General features: G+C 40.6%; 1 protein-coding gene across 1 annotated transcript in view; it reads right to left on the bottom strand.

Moving 5' to 3' along the window:
- Nucleotides 1-2,673: 2,673 nt before the first annotated feature.
- Nucleotides 2,674-20,667, bottom strand: part of LOC101521841 (contactin-associated protein-like 5) — a 415,974-nt gene continuing 397,980 nt past the window's right edge. The window contains exons 22-24 of the mRNA XM_058664165.1: nucleotides 10,223-10,441; nucleotides 6,121-6,192; nucleotides 2,674-2,867 (exon numbers count right to left, since the gene is read on the bottom strand). Of these exons, the coding sequence (XP_058520148.1) occupies nucleotides 2,674-2,867; nucleotides 6,121-6,192; nucleotides 10,223-10,441 (485 nt within the window). The remainder of the gene's footprint in view (nucleotides 2,868-6,120; nucleotides 6,193-10,222; nucleotides 10,442-20,667) is intronic.

The following is a 20,667-nucleotide window of genomic DNA, read 5'->3' as shown; positions in this document are numbered from 1 at the left end:
CCTTCCTCCATCCTTCTTTCCCTTCCTCACTTTCAAGTAAATAAAATAAATACTTAAAACTATGCAGAAGCTAAGGGAGCATTAGACTGCTGTGGGATGCTGGACAGGTATACTTGCTCAAACATGGAAAACAGGTAGTTGAGCCTCTGCATAAAACCTAGTGCAGTTTGGTGCCACAGAGGAAAGACAGCTGAAATCAGTCTTATTTCAGAGCAGAATTTGTGTTTTACTTTCATGTATTGAACAGACCTTCCCATTTGCCAGGATTATAGTTTGTCATTTTGTCAAAGATTATTATCTGTGTGGGTTCCCGTCTGGTGAATTTGTGTTTTGTTTTTTTTTTTTTTTTTACAATAGGCAGATCAGCTGCCTTTTCTATGTGTCTAGTGGAAGCTTCAATGCTCCTTGAGATTATGAAACAGCCCAACCCTGTAAAAGGAATTCTACTTAGCCCTGAGCCTAAGGATGGGATTTTACTTGGTCCTGAGATTCAAAGCATGGAATTGTCTAGCATGCACCTTTTGAAGCTGATGAGATGTAATGTGCTTGGCTGCATGCTCCACATGGACAGGGGGCACGCCAGTGCGATCAGGGGTGCAGATGCACTAAGGGTGGAGCATTACACTCTCCACACATAGAGTTGCCAAGAGCCTTTGCAAGCAGAGAGAGAACATCAAGCACTCTCAGTCGGTCTTTGCTGTTCCTCCATCTTTTTCTACCAGCACAACTCAGCAAATTAAAGTCCTTTGTTTTCGGAGACTTCAATCACCAGGAACTGCGGCTTTATTGCTTGCACCTCCCTTTCCATTTTGTTTCCTTATTGGAGATACTGCAGGTTAAACCCACAGTACCTCATGGTGCCAATTATTTCGGGAAGCAAAGGAAATTCAGCCAAGACAAAGGCTGATTTCTGCAGAATGTTAGCAGAAATGGAAAATGAAAAATTGGAAATTGGTCAAAGAGAAAGAAAAGACAAGGGAAAATGGCATTTCACCATCTTCCATCCAAATTAGAAGATCGCTTATCTTATTAAGGCTAGAAAGGGAAAACAATATCCTGGTTAGAATTATTTTTAAATGCATTTTTTACAATATTAGAAAAGATAGAATGAAAATGATAGAATGATAAAGCAAGAATCTAGAGACAATTCTGAGGAGAGACTGCATATGCAGAAAGTTGAAAAATATTAGGGTCCTAAATTAGACCTGCATCCCATGAACTCTGTCACAGAATCAAAACCATGGCTGGCAGTTGGATGGAATTAGTCTCCTGACGCAGGGAAGGGGTTGATAGAAGTGAGAGCTGCAGCAGGACAAAGACAGGACATCTGCTAACCAGGGATGGCTGACAGCGGGGCTGTAACTGTTTTCCGGATGAAATGTGCCTTACGTAGTGAGAATGGTTATTTCTCACCCAGGCATATTGCTGTTTTGGCATTTTCAGCATGTTGTCTTCCCTCCTTTTTTTTTTCCAAGAAGGGGAAGAGTCAAGAGTGAGGCAGTTTACCACAGCAAAAATTATCTAGACTCTGACCTTAGCAGCATGCATGAAAATGAGACGTCTTTTTAAATAGATCATCTTGCTGCTTGTCACCACTGGAAACCTGATACCTTCCACCACCTCACTTACCAGTAGAAGCTTCCTGAAGAGCTGTGTGAGGAGAAGGGCCTTATCCTTATGACATGTAGGATCTTTGAAAATACAGTATGCTACAGAGCAAAGGGGCTCCTCAGAAATCAAGTTATGGATGCGTTACAGGTGACCAGATGCCATGTGCTTCAGTGCATCTAACATTGTTCTGAAACAGCTCAAGGGATGAAAGAGGACTGCTTTGATTCTAAAGTGCACTGCCTACAAACCTAGAGTCACTTTGTGCACCAAGTATTTATTTTGTGGGTGGAAGGAGACATTTATGTTTAGTGTTTCTCGTATTTCATGCAATATTTATCTCAACAGAATAATCCAGAAATGAGCTAACGTTTCTTACCAGAGTGGAGAAGGCAGTTTTGAAATGACAAACCCTCTACTTCCAAGAAGGTTTGCTTTTGCCTCCTAAAACTAAGCTACAATTTCCATGCTGTTCTACAGCTGCAGCCCCAGGAGATGAGAGTCAGCAATGAGAAAGAAATTGCTCATTACAAGCAGTAAGCCTACACTGGAAAAAATATCCAGGTGACAAGAGTCATCGAGGCTAAGGGTGAGGAGTAAGGCCCAGGGTTTGCCTCTGCTAAGGACATTTAAATGAGTACATGTAAACCTCTCATCGTTATCCAATGCCCTAGGTTCCCTGGTATGATTGAACTTGGAAGGAGAGGGTGTCAGGGATCATTCTGTGAGACTAGCATTAGAATTTAAATTCAAAACAAGTCTGTCCTAAGAATGGGTGCAACACTGAGGTACACAAATTGAATATGCACATGAGCACACATGTACCTCTTCCTTGTCTGGAGTCTCCTGAGACGTCATGCTCTCCACGCCACGTGTCAGAGCAGAAGGCAGCAGCTGCAGCTGCTGGGTCAAGCGGATCAACGCTGTGGTGGTCATGAGTTGGTGCCCAAGACCACATGGTGAGCAAGTCAGAGAAAGAATGACTCAACATCCAGAATGGAGAGTGGGAAGAGGGAAAAGGTAACAAGAGTTTAAAATAAGAGTACTAGGTGATACCGCAGATTTTCACATGAAATAGTCTCGTTTACATTCCTTTGCTGTGTTCTGCACCACAATTTCATTTCTGAAGGAGCTGTCCAAATTTTCAGGATATTCCTTTTTCATCTGTCTTGTGCGATGGGATTTCTTGTGTTGGTGTAGGAAGTGGATCATGACACCAGTGCTGCAGAGGATGACGAATACCACCAGAGCTATGACCCCTGCAGAGGGAGGGTGAGGGGAGAGAGGTGGGCATGAGAAGGGCAGTGTCCCTGCTGTCCTTATCAATACCATCCCCCCTGCAGAGGGAGGGTGAGGGGAGAGAGGTGGGCATGAGAAAGGCAGTCTCCCTGCCTTCCTCACCACTGTCTGCAGAGGGAGGCTGTGGAAGGGAGGTGATGAGGAGAAAAGTAACAGAGCAGAAAGACCTGTTGCAAGGCCTTCACTGCATAAAGGCTTCTTCTTTCAAACCAACTTGGAAGGCAGTTTGAATAATAAAAGTAGATATGTCTATATATAATAGACCAACAATGCCACTTGCGAGATTGTGAGATTTCTTCTTAAGGTCTGTTTTGAACAATGGGTTGCCATACATTGTAATTAACACATTTTTGATCACCTAACAAGGGAATATTTGAAGATATTTTAGCATACTAAAACACAGTATTTAAATTTCTTTCATCTGAATGTATGCTACTTGCATGTAAATTTGCATTATGTCTTACAGTTGTTTTCCATAGAAATCATTACTAATAACAAGCATACATTAATACTTCAAGTCAAGGTCCCAGTGTGGTAGCCTAGTGGCTGATGTCCTGACTTGCATGCATTGGAATCCCATATGATGCCGAGTTGTGTCCTAGATGCCCCATTTCCCATCCAGCCTCCCTGCCTGCTGCCTGGGAAAGCAACTGAGCACAGCCCAGAGCCTTGGGACCCTGCACCTGAGTGGAAGACCTGGAAGAATCTCCTGGCTCCTAGCTTCAGATTGGCTCAACTCTGGCCACTGCGGCCTTTTAGGAAGTGAACCTGCAGACTGAGATCTTTCTCTCTGTTTCTCCTTTTCTCTATATATCTGCCTTTCCAATAACAATAAATCATCTTTAAAATGATAATGATGGTTACAATAATAATAACAACAATAATAATAAACCTTTACAGCATTCTAGGCTGGGATGCATAGCTTAGCTCATCAAGAGTCTGTTGTGGGATGCTTCAGCCCAGTGAAGTCAGATTCTCGCTTGTTTTGGTGTTAGGCAATTTTGTTGGTTCCACTTTGCAAACTGCCCCCAGTAAAATCAAGATCCCATCCCTATTTCTGCCTTGAAGGTTCTTGGGACCCAGAAGGGCTGGTGAAAAAGCAGAAGTGCCACAATGTGTCACAACACAGATTTCTCAGAATTAGAACATGTGAAGCTATTATGATAATACAAATTACCTTAATCCCAATAAGGTTAGGACTAAAACAAACTTGCTGTTTTGTTTTTCTTCCTAGGTGTTGTAAATACTTATAAAACGTCAATTTTGTGAAGTTTTCATTGTACATCATGTATGCACAGTTATTGGATAACTAAATACTTTGGGTATTGTTCGTAAATTTTCAATAGCTAGGAATGTGATTATGGGTGGATCACTTTTTAGAATATGACTGACTTTCTATATTTTAATATTCTAATATTGTATAAATATTTATGCATTCAGAATCTATTTCTGCATTATTATATGGCATGTTCTCCAATTATTACAGGGCAATATAGAGTAATACTGCCTAGGAGAACAAGCCTCTGAATAAAATAAGTCCACTCCATGAGTGAATTTCAGGTTTAAGAGATAAAACAGGAAATGATTTTCCACTATTTTTTCAGTGCATGGGATGTTTGGAGTTGTGGCTGCACACAGTTAGAAAAATGTTCCCTTGTGCCCGCGGTAACTTTCCTGCTTTTAAAGAGACTCACACAGTCGTGCCAATGTGGGCACTCACAGAAATCTTTTATCCACTGCCAAATAAGAAATAATGGGAAGGAGAACTAGCACAAAGTTCTCTCTCAAACATTGATTGATGCCCAGCATAAATCAGGTTGGACTCTCCTCCCTGAAGCAGAAATGCAGCTCAGGTGTTTGAGGAACTTCTGTAAGCAAAGGTAATGTCTTTGACTGCTTACAGTTAAGCTGACATGGTGCTCTTATTGTCCCACAGCTTAACCTCTGATGCCTATTGTCTGTTGACTATTAGTCTCACAAGCCAGACTGTGAATTTTAGGAGGGCTGGGCTTGAGGCTTATTGCCTTCCATTATACTTAGCACAGGGCCTGACCTAAATTTATTGCACACAAGTCAAATGAATGATTATCACCAACTTATAAAAGAACTACATATGAAGTGGGTTACTTCATCAAGGCATCCAGAAGGCAGGGATCAGAATGCCAGCCATGATTATTGACCTCAAACAGAGATGCAGGAAGTCTTTCAAAGGCATCTTGCAAGAAAAAATGACTGAGGTTGCTCTGTGCTGCAAAGCTCAGAAAAATCAAATTACTCAGCAGCAGCTGAGCCTCAAGGCCTAGTCAAAACTGGGGAGACTGACAGGCAACAAGAATGTGGAAAAGCATGGCAGAAGGTGGGAGCCATGCACACAGCAGAGCAGACAATATTTTCATCTGTAAATGAGTGCTCCTGGATTGGAAACTCCAATCCTGTGTGCATCTCCCTGCGGATTAGATCTAACCTGAAACACTTGGTGGAGGAGAACTGTCCGGGCTGCAGGTTCACCCATATGCTATGACACAGCTTCTTCCCTATATGTGGCTTTATTGGCTTTCTGTAGTTTAATTGTACTTTGGGAGAAGCAACAACAGGATGAGATGAACATGATGTAGGCTGCCTCTTTGTAAATGAATGCTCCATTTTTGGTTTAATGCTCAGCTGCATGATGAACCAGAAGACGAGAGGACCACAGAACCTTGGAGGCTGTGAGAGCATGGTTCCGACTCCAGCACAGGTGTCTCTAATAGAGAAAGTCTCCTGGTGCTGTGGGCCAGGCAGGGTTCCTGGTGCAGGCAGGCTTTGGGTGACTCTCCCTAGAGTGTGCAGGGCCCGGTCTCCCAAGGGTTAACTCCACAGCTTAGCTTGTTTTTCAAGGGGTAACAGGATGCACAATCTTGGCCTGATACATTTAGCTCCTGGCTTAACCACAAGTTCCTGCTTCCCTGCTTCCCATTTTTCAAGAAGCCCCAGAGGGTCTTAGGAGCTGCTAGAGCATTGGAAAAATACTGGGAGGAACCAGAGAGTATAAAAGGCAGCCTAGACTTCAATAAAGCGGCATTCTCTTTGCATGAATGGCCCAGTGCATGGTGTCTTCTTTATAACCCTAGTCCCTCCGCTCGACTCGGGGTACATGGCGACGTGGGCGCTGCCAACAAGAGTGGACAATCATTTGTCTACTTGCCTTCTACTTTTGACCCCTGAATAGTTTACCTCCAATGACTGCCGAATCACTTCGAACTGCATTGGTGAGGGGTTCCTGCTCATCTGCTTTCCCAAAATGATCTAAAAGGAGAAAGAGACATCAAATGTCACTCCTCAGTCAAGGCACTGAAAGAGGAGATGACACATCAGTGAATTACATCTGATTTTCTCAAATGCTTAGTTCATATCTTGGAAGGAACAAAAATGAATACAGACAACAACAATATCAAAAAGCATTGTGCACTTCTACAGCCCCTGGTTTAACTTATAGGAAAGTTTGCATCAGAAAATGGGAAAGCCTTTTCTGTATTCCCTAAGGTGCTCTTCTTTCCTGAATGGTTCCTACCCATGACAATGGCTTATTAGCTCCAGCATACATGTCACAAAAGGATGGACACTCAGGTTGAAGAACACCCAAGAGTAATCCTCCCTGAAACAGGGATTATACTACATGTGTATGAACTCATACAGAACAGCCATTCTACATGCACACTACCATTAGTGGAGCAAGACAGGGAAGCATCTGTTCCAGAGACACCAGTTCAGGTCTGAATCCTCATTGTTTCATGTGTTTTTCTGATGGCACTGAGCAAGATTTCTGTCTTTAAAAAATATATATTTATTTATTTTCATCTACCTGAAAGGCAGAGCAACACAGAGACACTATGTTCTATTGACTGTTTCATGACCCAGCACCAGCAACAAGGGGCAGAGGGAGTCAGATTTAAAACAACAACAACAAAAAACTGGAATTCACATATTGGCAGCAGCAGCCCAAGCCTCCAGGCCATCAAGTGCTGCCCCTGGGTTGCATTAGAATGAAGCTGCATTGGAAGCAGAATAGCCAGAACCAGGCTGCTATTGCGTAAGAGATATGAGCATCCTAAGCGGTGGTTTAACTCATTGTTTCACAGTAATCACCTTCAGATTTATTTTGCAAAACAAACAAACAAATAAACAAAAAGCCACAGCAACTTGAACTTGTCATGAAAGTAGATAGTAATGCCTAAGTGTGGGTATATATGCAATAAAAGTCCAGATCTATTTAGCAGTTTCATTGAGATTCCATTATGGAGTTGGAATTAGCGACACATACTGCTTTGTAGCTTCACATCTGGATATGATAGTCTTTATTATTATATAGCTTCGCTAGATGACTATATGCATGCTTAGCAATATATTTATGATCTTGTAATTCGCATCAAGGTTGACTTATGTCAGAGAGAACATACAATATCTGTCCTCTGGGGAATAGATTATTTCACTGAAATAATGGTTTTCAGTTGGGACCACTTGTTTGCAAATGGTAGAATTTCATTCTTTTTACTAGCTAAACAATCTAAACAATATCCCATGGAGTAGATGTACCACAGTTTCTTCAGACATTTCTGTTTCGATGGGCATTTGGGTTTTTCCATCAATTTGTTAGTATAGACTGTGCTGCTGTAAATATACGATTACAGATCCCTTTCTCATATGCAGATTTCATCCTTTATATGTATTCCCAGAAGTGGGATAGCTGGGTCATTAGGCAGATCAATTTTCAGATCTCCTAGCACTCTCCATATTGACTTCCATAGTGGTTGTACTAGCTTACACTCTTACCAGCAGTGAAGGAGGGTAACTTTATCCCTGCATCCATGCCAGCAGGTGTTGTTAGCACAGTTATGAAAATAGGCCTGTCTCATGGACTTAGGTAGAACCTCAATGGGATTTTCATTTGTATTTCTTTTACAGTTAGGAAGCCTGAGCATTTTTTTTTTTTTTGCCTTATGTCTAATAGCCATTTGAATCTGTTGTTTTGAAAAATATTCATTTCCATCATAGGGTTATTTGTTTGGCTGTTGAGTTTCTGAAGCTCTTTGTAAATCCTGGAAATTGGCCCCTATCGGTTGTGTAGTGTACAAATATTTTCTCCATTCTGTGGGTTGCTTCTGCACTTTATCAGATCCTTTGTTGTAGAGAAGCTTCATGTAGTCCCATTTGTATATTTTGGCTTTAAGTGCCTGTGTTTTGGTGACTTTCCTAAGATGACTTTTTCAAGACCTGTATCTTGGAGAGTGCTTCCTGTGTTTCCCACCAATTGTTTTCTGGTTTCTGGGTGCATATTAGATCCTTGACCCATTTAAAGCTGATGCTTTTGCATAAGGTAACAGATGGGTGAAAGATGGAATCTTTCTTCCTACCTCTGCAGGGAGGTATACAATTGTCCCAACATCATTTGCGGAAGAGATGAGGCGTTTTCCCTGGATTATTTTCCACTCTCTTTTGAAGATTAATTGGCTGTCTCTGTGTGGGTTCCCTTCTGGGATTTCTATTCTGTTCTAGTGATCTCTGTATCTGTTCCAATACCAGACTGTTTTGATGATGACTGCTTTGTAGTATGTCTTGAGGCCCAGAATTGTGATTCCTCCACCTTGATTTTTAGTCTTCATGATAGCTTTGTCATTTGTGGTCTGTTATGTTTCCAGATAAACTCTTCTATCAACTTTTCTGTTTCTGAGAATGATGTTGGGACTTTCTTGGGATCACGTTGAATCTGTATATTACTTTGATAACCTGGATTTTTTGATGATGTTGATCCTGTTGATCTTGGTTATACCAAACTTCTTTATCTTTCAATCATTTCTTCTATTTCCTTTTTAAATGATTTGTAATTTTTATTATAGAGTTTCCATATGTTTGGTTAGGTTAATTCCAAGTTATTTAAGATTATTTTACACTATTTTAAGGGGACTGTACTTACAATTTCATTCTTTGCCATGAAGTTATTTCTGTATATTAGCACCTATTTATATTTATTAATTTTGCATCCTAATACTCAAGTTATTTTGATTCACCTATATAGAGAATCATGGCATGTGCAAACAGGGATAGTTTTAATTCTTTATTTTCGATTTGAATTCTTTTGATTCATTTTTCTTGCCTAGGAGCATTGACAAGGATTTCTAACACTGTATTGAATAGCAGTGGTGAAAGTGGATATCTTGAAGGATTGCCTCCCTTCTATTGTCTGGGATAGTTTGTGAAGGATTGGGGCAAGTTCTAGGAATATTTGGTAGAATTCTGCAGTAGAGTCATCTGGTCTAGGGCTTTTCTTGTTTAAGAGGGATTTATTTACTGATTCAAGCTCAGTCCTTGCCATAGGTCTATTTTTCAGATTATTAATTCCCTCCTGATTTAATTTTGGTTGTTTTATGCGTCCAAAAGACTATCCATTTCTTCTTTGTCTTCTGACTTGCTGGCATATAGTTGCTTGCAATATTTTCTAATAATTCGATGGATGTTCAAGGTGTCTGTCGTTATACTTCCGTTTTTGTTCCTGATGCTGTTGATGCATGTCTTCATCTTCTTTATGTTTTGATTAGTTGGGCTTTCTTCTTTCTCTTTTTCTTTCTTTCTTTTTTTTAATGAAAGTGGCACAATGTAAATGTTTGCTATGTCTTGCTTCTGCTTTTCAAATTATGTTTATTTTCATTTTATTTAAAACAGGAATCAAATTATTCAACCTGATGATTCATTCCATAGGACCTACAAGAGGTTCCAGTGGGCAAGACTGATGCCAAGAGCAAGGGATTCAGTCCAATTGGGTGTCAGTTACCCCAATGCTTGAGCCATCTCCTGCTGCCTATCAGAGTATATGATTACAAGGAAGCTGAAATTGGGAGCTGAATTGAAACATATATCCAGGCACTTTGTTGGAAAATGGAGACACCAAAAGCAGTGGCTTAACTTCTGTCAAATGCCTTCTATGAATCGTTCTTCCTATTATAAATGTTAAGCCTCTCATCACACACATACATAATTATACACGAGCATTTCCAGTCTCGTCTCCTCATGGGACTAAAAAGTTCGGCAGGAATTAAGACATATTCCACATACATATGATGACTAAAGCATACAGAAAAGATAGTTAAGGAGTGGTAAAACAAGAGAAAATTTACAAATGATAATTCTTTGAAATTCTTTTTTTTTCAGAAAACTTTCATGATTTTAAAACAGATATAATCAAGGAATTTAGTAGTATTAGCCAATTCTTCAACCTAGAAACTTCTTCAAGATGTCAAAATGTTAATAAGAGAATTCCCATACATCACTCTCTGGGAAATACCTGATGAAGAATGCTCTGTGGTCACTGCATTGACAACAGAATCCAGCATGGAGCCACAGCTGGCTTCTGCCAAGGTCCCTCGGACAGTCACAGGAGCAGTGGTGCTATGACGCAGGGCTGCCTTCAGCGGTGCTATGTGGTTGTACTGGACTGAAGACAGACACCCAAGGAAACCCAAGGCGTTAGCCTTAGCAACTTCAGGGTCCAAGCTGAGGCGCTCTGGAACATAGAAACAATCAGAAGTTCTTTTCTGCTTAAAAAAAAAAGTTTGAAATTACAGAAATTATCCTATTTGCCTTTAACTAATGAGGACCTGTCTCTCCCTTCATTTCCTGTCCCCAGCCCAATCTCCAATATGAGCTTCAATATATTAACTATATTTCATTAAAATACAAAAGAAGAACAACAAAATCATTTTGAAGGCCATATACCTGATATTAAGATATTTCAAGCTTCTAAACTTTCATTCATGCATTTAATGAACTGTAACAAAAGCTATACATCCATCACATACTCTAAGAGTTTCAGAGAATTTCTATCATTATTGCCATCACCATTTACTTGTGGATGCTGGAGATAACTGAAAGACAGAGACAAATATTCATTCCCAAATATCCACATCAGCCATATGGGGTAGACCAATAATAAGAGCTAGAAGTCAGTACAGCCCTCCATGTAGATCAGGGACTGAAACACTTGGAATTGTACCACTGTCCCCAATGTCTGAGACAGCAGGAATTGGGAGCAGGGATTCAATCCTGGCACTCTTATGTGGGATTTAGATGCGTTAACAGGTAGCGTAACTGCTAGGTTGAACACCCACCCTTTCCTCCTTTGAATGCAACTGATCGTCAAAGTTAATTTCCTCTGCAGTCTCCACTCCTTTCTACATATAACCTAACATGTTCAAAGGCTGTGGGGATTAGAGCATAGACATCGTTATGGGATAGTGTTCTGCAAATGATTCCATTTCTGTGATACTGTGGCAATTTCCCAAATGATGAACATGTGAATCCATTAAGTGTGGGAGAAGCTGCTCTCTTGCAAATATTTATACACATAAACTGGAAGCAATTTAGGAGTATTGCTCACCCTGGAAAATATCGCATCCTCTTACTGATTATTTTTAGCATTATGACTTCACATCCCAAGTGAATTTTCTCACATAATTATGCTGCAGTCTTCCAAGTAAAGAACTACAATAAAATGGATGCCACTCACTGGTGGTACCAGAACGCAAAATAATCAGCTACCTTAACATGAAATTTAGGTATTTCTTGGAACTTAGCAAGAGGTAGTGCTAGAGATCAAAGTATATATCCACTTCTTTTTAGATTTTGATTTATTCAGGGTCAGAGACAGAGAGACAACGGAGTTTCTGTCACTCCCCCAAATCCCCACACTGCTCCTCGGTTAGCAAGGCTATGAGGAGTTTCTGGCTGCGTGGCAAGGCCCAGCAGAAAGTCTCTGGTCACCTCGTCACTGCCTCACTCCATTGTATGGACACTCAATTGCCTTTCTGATGTTTCATAGAATTCTCCTGAGGGGGGGTGTTGCTTTTATGAAAATGTTAGATGATTCCTGTAACTGGTATAACACCTCAAACTGATCAATTGTGTTATGGCAAAAGCGTCTTTAGAGACATAAGGCAATGACAGCTAAAATCATACAATAGTACTATTGAGCCCACAATGTCTCCAAACATCCTGTTATGTGCCCAACTTTGTCCTGAAGTTTGCCCCTAATATAAGTAATGTTTTCCTTAAGAAATGTCTTGATAATATCTTGGAACAGATGGCAATCATGGAGGTACAAAGAGTTTGTTTGCCATGAGCCTAGAACTGTTACAACAAATGAAATGACGCATTTGGTTTTCACCATGGAAAGCAGAAAGTTTATGGGGCATCTTTCCAAGGGAGACAAATGAGAACCCCCCAAAAATGGGTTAAACTTCTACTTTATATTGGTACTTATATTTGGGGAAAGATCTTCTACCTTATATTGGCACTCATATTTGGGGAAAGAAAACAATTTATAAAGATAAAAGGAAGTTTATTGTAAAGGCCCTCTGTTTGTAGAATGGTTGAGTTGCCCTAATCCCTTTCACAGTCCTTTAATAAAAGAACAAAAAACAATTGAATCAGCACTAGGTGAAAGTGGTGGTAATTAATGCATGATCAATTATAAAATTTAATAAAGAATCTGTGTTATATGCTTTTATAAATTCCTTTCATTTATGAGCTTTTCTTTTAATTCCTGATATTTCAAGTAATATTAGTTTATGTTTAGTGAAAATTGATTTTGGATATAAGTAAACCACTTGTCACTAAGTAACTTCATGTGCTGGCGACCATGGAGTTCCTGGCTTCAGCCAGGTCACTGCAGGTTTGAGTAAGTAATAGCTTGCTGAAAATATTTTCTCTGAAGTAAAATAATACTTATTTTTTAGGAATGATTTTGTAGCTATTCTTTTGTAATGAAGTAAAAATGAATCAATTGGATGTTGTACAACAGCTTGTGATGATTTGTGTGTAAATAAAGATGGCAACTTTTCTGAGTTGTCCATTATGAGAATCATGTCATAATGGTCCATGCCTCCTCTGCCTCTTCTTATCTTCTCACTGATCCATGCATCCTTCGCAAGCTCTCAGGTTAGCCGCAGCTGGTCCCTGCCCTTACATCCTTCGCAAGCTCTCAAGTCAGCCGCAGCTGGTCCCTGGTAGCCATGTACAGTGTAAAGTGATCATCAGTGTAGCTATGCTCTCAGCATATAAGTCAAATGTGTGGGGGCCAGTCTCAGAACTTGGAAGGAAATCTACATTAAGCCAAGGTCTGTAGAGGGCATCACTTCAATGATGCTCATCAAACAGCTCCAGGTACCAGGAAACAAACAGAAATGCATTGAGGGAAATCTTGAAAACAGGATTTACTCCTTCAAGGAGAATGGATTTTGCCATTAGAGAGCCATATTCATTCTGTGTGTGTGTTGAAGATGGAGAGCTTGGGGAATTTCTGAAAGGAAACTGGGAATCAAAACGGAGAAGATCCTCTTAATAACAACTAACAGTGCTGTCTCCAATTCTTATACAGATGGAGAGGTAAGAAAGTTGTGATGATTTGGAGAACATTTTTAGCCTTTAGAATATTGTAAGCTGACTTACAACAGCACATCACTACTTGCTAGAAAAAGAAAAAGTCAACATTAACCATGCACTAAATAGCCACTATTCTACACTGTAGTGACAGACAAACATATCCATCTTCCAAAGTTCTTTGATCTTTATAAACTTAACCTCCAAAATTAACATAAAAAGCTAGTGAAATCCAAAAGATGGATTGGAATGGAGGGACAGGCATTGAGGACACTGGTCAAGACAGATTGGAATGTCTTACTGGAGTGCCTAGGTTGGAATCCTTGTTGAACTTCTGATTCTAACTTACTGTTAATGCACTCCCTGGAAGACATCCAGGAATCGATTAAGCATTAGATCCCTGACACCCACATAGGATTCCTTGATTGGGACCCTGGTTCCTGGATCCCACCTGTCAATAATGGATCTTACAGTTCATCAATTTTCTATTTAAATCTAGTTTTGCATTGCAGGCGTGGACAATGGCATAGAATTCAGACTCTGATTCTCAAGTTACATTCAAAAGTTTCATTGGAAGTCAATCTTTGATTTGGAAGTAGAGATACACACTATTGCATCTTCACATCTGTGTGTGCTAATCTCTACTATAGAGTTAGCATACATACCCTTAAATTAAAAGGCATAAAACAAAATCAATGACAGGAAGAAAAAATGTATAACAACATGAAGTCCAATAACATGCTAATAAATGACCAATGATTCCCTGAATAAATAAAAAACAAAATCAAAGAAGTAATTGATGTTTTTGTGTGACCCGTGAGTCATGGGGAAAGTAATAAGAAAAACAAACTTTTTATGAATGAATGAAAATAAAAAGGAAAGTATCAAACTCCGTGAGTTTCAGTAAAGAGTATTGAAAGGGTAATTGATCTTGGATTTTGCATGAAGATTGCCTCATATCAGAGAGAACATATGATATTTGTTCTTTTGGGATTGACATAATTCACTGAACATAATGGTCTCTAGTTGGGATAATACAGTTGCAAATGGTAGAATTTCATTCTATTTTAATAGCTGAGTAGTATTTCCAGGAGTAGACATACAACAGTTTCTTTATCCACTCCTTTTCATGGGAATCCGGGTTATTTTGATGCCCTTGCAATTATAGATTGTGCTACTATAAGTACAGGATTACCGATCCATTTTTCATATGCAGATTTCATTTCTTTGTAAATATTCCCAGAAGTGGGATAGCTGAGTCATACTGCAGGTCAATTTTCAACTCTTAGTACTCTGAATATTGATGTTTATAATTTTGTATTAGCCTACACTCCCTCTAACAGTGAAGAAGGGTATCTTTCTCCCCACATCCATGCCAACAGGTGTTGCTAATTGAGTTCTGAATGTAGGCCAATCTCACTGGAGATAGGTGGTGCCTCAATACGGTTTTCATTTGTATTTCCCTAACAGCTAAGCCATGCCTCATCACCATGACCAGCCAGAAGTGGCTGATGGGGTGAGGAGTCCCATTTGCTTGCCCAGCCCTCCAAGCCTTGCAAACCAGACCCGAGATCTATCCAGGCACTCATTTTGGCTTCGACTGTCCATGCTTTGGGAGACTTTTCTAAGAAGTCTTTCCCAATGCCTAGAGTTTGGAGAATATTTCCTGTGTTTTTTTTCCCTCATAATTGTATGGTTTCTGGGTACAGATTTAGCTCCTTGATCCATTTAGAGCTGATTTCTGTATAACATGACTGGTGGGTGTCTTGCTTCTCACCTCTGCAGGCTGCTAGGCAATTGTCCCAACAGCATTTGTTAAGGAGAACAGACTTCTCCCTTGGATTATTTTCCATTCTCTCATTGCAGGTTGATTGTACATGTGTTGGCTCCTTTCTTGGGTTTCTATTCTCTTCTATTCATCTTCTTCTGTGTTTCTGCAGCAGTACCAGGCTGTTTTGCTGACCACTGCGCTGTAGTATGTCTTGAGGTCTGGAATTGTGATTCCTGTGTTTCCAAATGAACTTTTGTATCAGGTTTTCTTTTTTTTGTTACTGAGTAGAATTCTGTGGGGATTTTCTTTGGGATTGCATTGGATCTGTGCTTTGCTGTTGGTAATATGAACATTTTGATGATGTTGATCCTGCTGATCCAGGCACATGTAATGTTTCTTCATTTTTTAATGTTTTCTTCTACTTCCTTTTTTGATGTGTTATAATTTTCATTATAGACGTGTTCCCCATCTTTGGTTAGGTTAATTCTGAGCTATTTGAGATTCCTCTTCACTATTTTAAAGGGTCCTATAATCACAATTTCTTTCTCAGCCATGTTAGTTCCTTACTATTTTATCACTGGATCCCACTCCATAATTATGCCTATCCTTATAACTGTCAGAAAACCTGTCCCTTTAAATCTCCATCCTCATCAATACTATGCCCATCACTGAGCAGAGTAATTCACTTGTAAACCTTAGGAAAGGGTACTAATAAATGAAAAATCAATGTTTTCTAATATCAAGACCAATTCCATTTAATCAATCATGTGTATTCATACATAGATGTAATTCAGAAAATTTATTGAAATAGAGTTAATTAGAAGTTAACCTTGCACAAAATTTTCAAATCATGTGTGCAACAAGTATTCAAAAGTTTAAGTACGATAGGAAGTTCTTGTTGCTCTGTGGTCTCAGCTGCTGCTAGCAACTCAGGCATCTGATATAGACACTGGTTTCTGTCTTGGCTGCTTCCAACTTCCTTGACAGCAGTGGAGGCTGGACAAAATGTTTGGACTTCTTTTCAACCCAAACAATGGGGTGAGTCCTGGATGAAGCTCCTAACTCTGATTTGGCATGTCACAACATCCGCATCACTGAACGCCCTAGTTCTTCACGGACTGTGTCAAAAACGAAATATTCTTTCTCTCTTCCCTTTCTCTCCCCATCTACCTTTTTCTTTCTCTTCCTCTGTTTAGTTCTGAATTTCAACATTTTACCAAGTTTTGTAAAGTGTACATTGTGCAAAAAATACATATATCTAAAGCAGCTTAATACTGAACTAAGCTTATCTTTTAATTCAATTTTCCCTATGTGTGTGTGAGAGATTTTCAAACTTCTTCATTCAGATCATTTATCCATAAACATGCCATTTATTTATTTTTGCATTCACACTATAGCCTGTCTTCTAGAGCTCTCTTGGATAAGAAAGGTGACGTTTAGATTAAGAGTTGATTAGTATTTTTATACCTCTGCCTGCAGTGCAGTAGGGATATTTCCCTATTATTTTTGCCATTTTTATACCATAAACCAAATCAACAGTGTATCCTCAGTGGCTGTGTAAGCTGCATGTCATGGTAGCTATTCCATGCCAGCTTCACAAACCAGGGCTCCTATATCGAATCTTCCTCAACATGTCACCTGACAGATCCTTATGATGTTGGCAAGATATATCTTCTAACTGACTATTTTCTCCAAGACTCTTACTTGGGACACTCCTCCAAGGAGGACATATCTTACACTGTTGAAAATCTCTTGTGCAATTCTTGCTTTGTACTTTATCTGTTTTTCTTATGTTGGTTACTGAATAAAATATTCATGGTAACGTGACCACCAAATTAATAGAGCTCAAACTGGTTTCACTAACTCAGTTATGAGCAAATACTTGCTCAATCACTGACTTCCCTATGGGTTGAGGAGCTCATGTTTGACTGTTTGGGTCCTCCCAATAACAATTGCTTAGTCATTTGCATCGCTGCTCTTTTACTAAGGCCTTTATAGTTGGGCTAGGGGTAATAGCACTCCCTTCACCTCCTTCTCATTTCAGAAAATAAAAACATGATTATCCACTTAAGTTTATAACCTATATCCTATTGCATATATAAAGAAAAGAAATACCCATAGCGAAATAACATGTGAGGAGCTATTTTTTTTTTTTTAAAAAAAGACTTACTTATTTTTATTGGAAAGGAAGATAAACAGAGAAGGAGAGACAGAGAGGAAAATCTTCTCTCTGTTGATTCACTCCCCAAATGGCTACAATGACCAGAGTTGAGCCAATCAGAAGCCAGGAGATCCATGTCTCCCATGCAACTGCAGGGTCTCAAGGCTTTGGGCCATCCTTGATTGCTTTCCCACGCCACAAGCAGGGAGCTGGGTGGGAAGCAGGGTTCCTGGGACATGAACCGGCACCCATATGGGACCCTGGCACATGAACGGGAGGACTTTAGGCATTAGGCTATCATGCTGAGCCCTAGTTCTGTTTTGCCGGTGAATATTAAGTGATTCAGTACCAGTAACCTAGATTTGGTTTTTTTGTCTAGATTTTTATTTGCTGCACCTGTCTGGGAAACCAAGAGGAGGCTGCTGGCTTAAGATCAGCTCAGCTTCACCCGTCATGGCCATTCTAGGGGGTGAGTCAGTGGATGGAAGATCTTTCTCTCTGTCCCTCCTCTCTGTAAAAGCTCCATTTCCAATAATAATAAACTTGTTTTTAAAAAATTGAAAAATAACCCGCAATATTCAATAAACAAGAGAGAAGATTTGACATTGGATATTGAATAGGCCACTAACAATTTCTGGCTGAATTTGCCCTCTGACCAACAAATTCTGCTCACTCCACCTTCTTCAGGTAAGCATTTCTGCAATTTCCCCTCCAGATACAGATTTTCATCACCAGTGAATCAGGCTGACTGGTTCTATATCTAACTATCTAATTGCTTATTAACAGCATTTGTTTGCATAACTCACCTGATATCTTTTAGGCTGTTTCCTGCTCTGTCATTTCCTAACCTCTAGTCAAACACCTGTCCTGGTGATGATTTTAAGCAGGAAGAAAACAGAATTCTTACACATACCAATTTTTGTCTCTGCCTAGTGTTCTTTTTTAAGCTGCACAGGAATCAGCACAGCACCCACAGCTATCGTTGCCACAGTTCCCATGGAGAGACAGTGGCTAGTTCCATTCTTTCAGAATTGAACTGAATTGGGAGCAAATTCTCCAGTGGAACTCACTAGAAATGATAACTTGCCACGTCCAGGACTGGTTTCTAAGGGGGCTGACATGTGAGTTGAGATCTGTTCCCAGGCATTAAGACCCTGCTACTTCTCAGTTGTCATATAGAACTGCAAAGCCTGCTTTCCTGAATAAGATACCAGATGCTCTAAATTGGGAAGTGGTCAGTACTGGTGTTATGATGGCACACGCATAGAGTGGAGGACCAAGAGGATCTGGTGGAATAATCCAGGGTGTGGAGCGTCAATCGAATCAGGGTGAAACTACTGAATCCAAAGTGCTATTGTGCTTAATTCTATACTCGTATATCTGCAAGTTCTAACTGGGCAAATCACAGACATCAAAAGATAGAGCAGGGGAAAGAGTCGGGTATAATAAATGATGGTTGATTAAAACTCAGCCACTCTAACAAAAAATAACAATGTGTGATTGTTCTAAAAATGTTTATTCCCGACATACTAGAAACAGCAGCAATAACAGTGGAGTTAACATTCTCTTTGCTTAAATCAATGCAATATTTTAATAAAATGTTGAAAATGTGTATGCGGGGGAATAAAAAGTTATTGAAAAGGTGATAGTAGAAATGCAAAGCACTTGACAGAATTTTTATCATGGTAATTATTGGCATTAGTAATAACACCAAAGAGGCAAAAGGCATTTAACTTAATCAGTATGTGCATGCTCTGTGACAAGGGAGAATTTGAGTGAATGCCAACAAAAATAGTTCACCCTACAATTAAAACCCCAAAGTCACAGCTTAAAAAAGAACACTAGGCAGAGACAAAAATTGGTATGTGTAAGAATTCTGTTTTCTGGAATTGACATGGTTTTGCGTAACCAGTATGTTAAAAAAAACAAAAAACAAGTTCTTAACCACAACCTATGATTTGCTCATTGACATTTCAATTTTAGTTTGTATACAGGACCGGCTGCTATATACCTTAAAATGGCTATAAGGTACCATTCAGCTGTCAACATGCCATATGATCCGGCAATAGCACTCCTAGGGATATATCCAAAACATCTCCTACACAAGAAACCAACATGCACGCCTATGTTCATAGCAGCACAATCTACAATTGCAAAAACCTGGAAGCAACCAAAATGCCCATCAATAGAAGACTGGATAAGGTATGTTCATTTTGTGTGTCTTCTGTTTCAGAGATCCTCTCTTCTGCTGTATTTATTCTGTTGGTTAGGCTCTCAATTTTGTGCTTTAAGTCAAGGATTTTACTTTTCATTTGTTGTATTTCTGCGACTATGTGGTTCTTGAATTCCTTGAAGTCCTCCCAATTCTTCTCATTGTCTCTGACATATTTTAACATTATTTTTTTGAATTCCTTGTCTGGTAGATCTTCCATGTCTTCATCTCGCATCTCTGAAATAGACATTGGCTTTTGATCCTTTATTGGTGGGGTGTTGGCTCTCTCATCTGGATCATTAACTTTTTTGGTATTTCTTCCCATTGTGTTAGTGTTTCTTTTTTGAGAGACCTAGGCACCAGCATGCTGAGGGGTCTCCAAGCACTATCCTGTAGAGATCGGAGTCTGCAGGCATGGAGTAGCAGGGTGCAGGAATTTTCAAGGCACTTTTGGTGTGTCTCCAGAACACTGGACCTCAGGGCGCCACTTCCAGGGCCCAGCGGATTCAAAGCGCACTCTCAGCTCGTCCCCTACAGGTATGCGACCACAGGGCATGGGGGAGTGAAGGCACTCTCTGTGTGCGCCCCCTGTGCGCAGGAACACAGGGCACGGAGGATTCTAGGTGCTTTCTCGGTGTGTCCCCAGTGCCAGGGACTGCAGGGCGTGGAGGTTCCAGGTGCTCTTTGGGAACGCCTCCTGCATGCGGGTCCGCAGTGCCCTCCTGGTGCGTCTCCCAAGCATGGGACTATAGGGCGTGGGATGTTTCAGGTGCTCTCTGGAAGCGCCTCCTGCGCAGGCCCTCCCACTCCAGCGCTTGCAGGGGACCGACCGCCCCAGCGCTAGCACGGGACTGCCCAGCCCAGAGGCGTGCTCGGGTTCCTGTGGGATAGTACCGCCCAGCTGAGTGCCAGACCGCAAAGGCACGGGGGAGTATTCAGTGTGCCTCTTGCCTTTCTCCTCAGCGCACATGACTGCTGTGCGTCACCTCCCAGACAGTTTTGGCAGTTTCAAGGCACTCGCCCTGTGTCCCCAGACGCTGGAATCTCGGGGGGGGGGGAGAGGTGGGGAGATGAGCACCAAGGGTGTTCAGGCTTTGTGCATGCCCCTGGGGGGCCAACTCCCGGAGCCTCCAACCCACCACTGCCCCCACCCAACTCACTCAAACCTCAGGTTCTTGCTGTCTGCCTCTTCCTCTGGTGGGGACCCTC

This window comes from Ochotona princeps, chromosome 5 (genome assembly GCF_030435755.1).
Source record: "Ochotona princeps isolate mOchPri1 chromosome 5, mOchPri1.hap1, whole genome shotgun sequence".
Taxonomy (NCBI): domain Eukaryota; kingdom Metazoa; phylum Chordata; class Mammalia; order Lagomorpha; family Ochotonidae; genus Ochotona; species Ochotona princeps.
The sequence above is the reverse complement of the archived record's forward strand: the minus strand, read 5'-3'. Positions and strand labels throughout refer to the sequence as shown.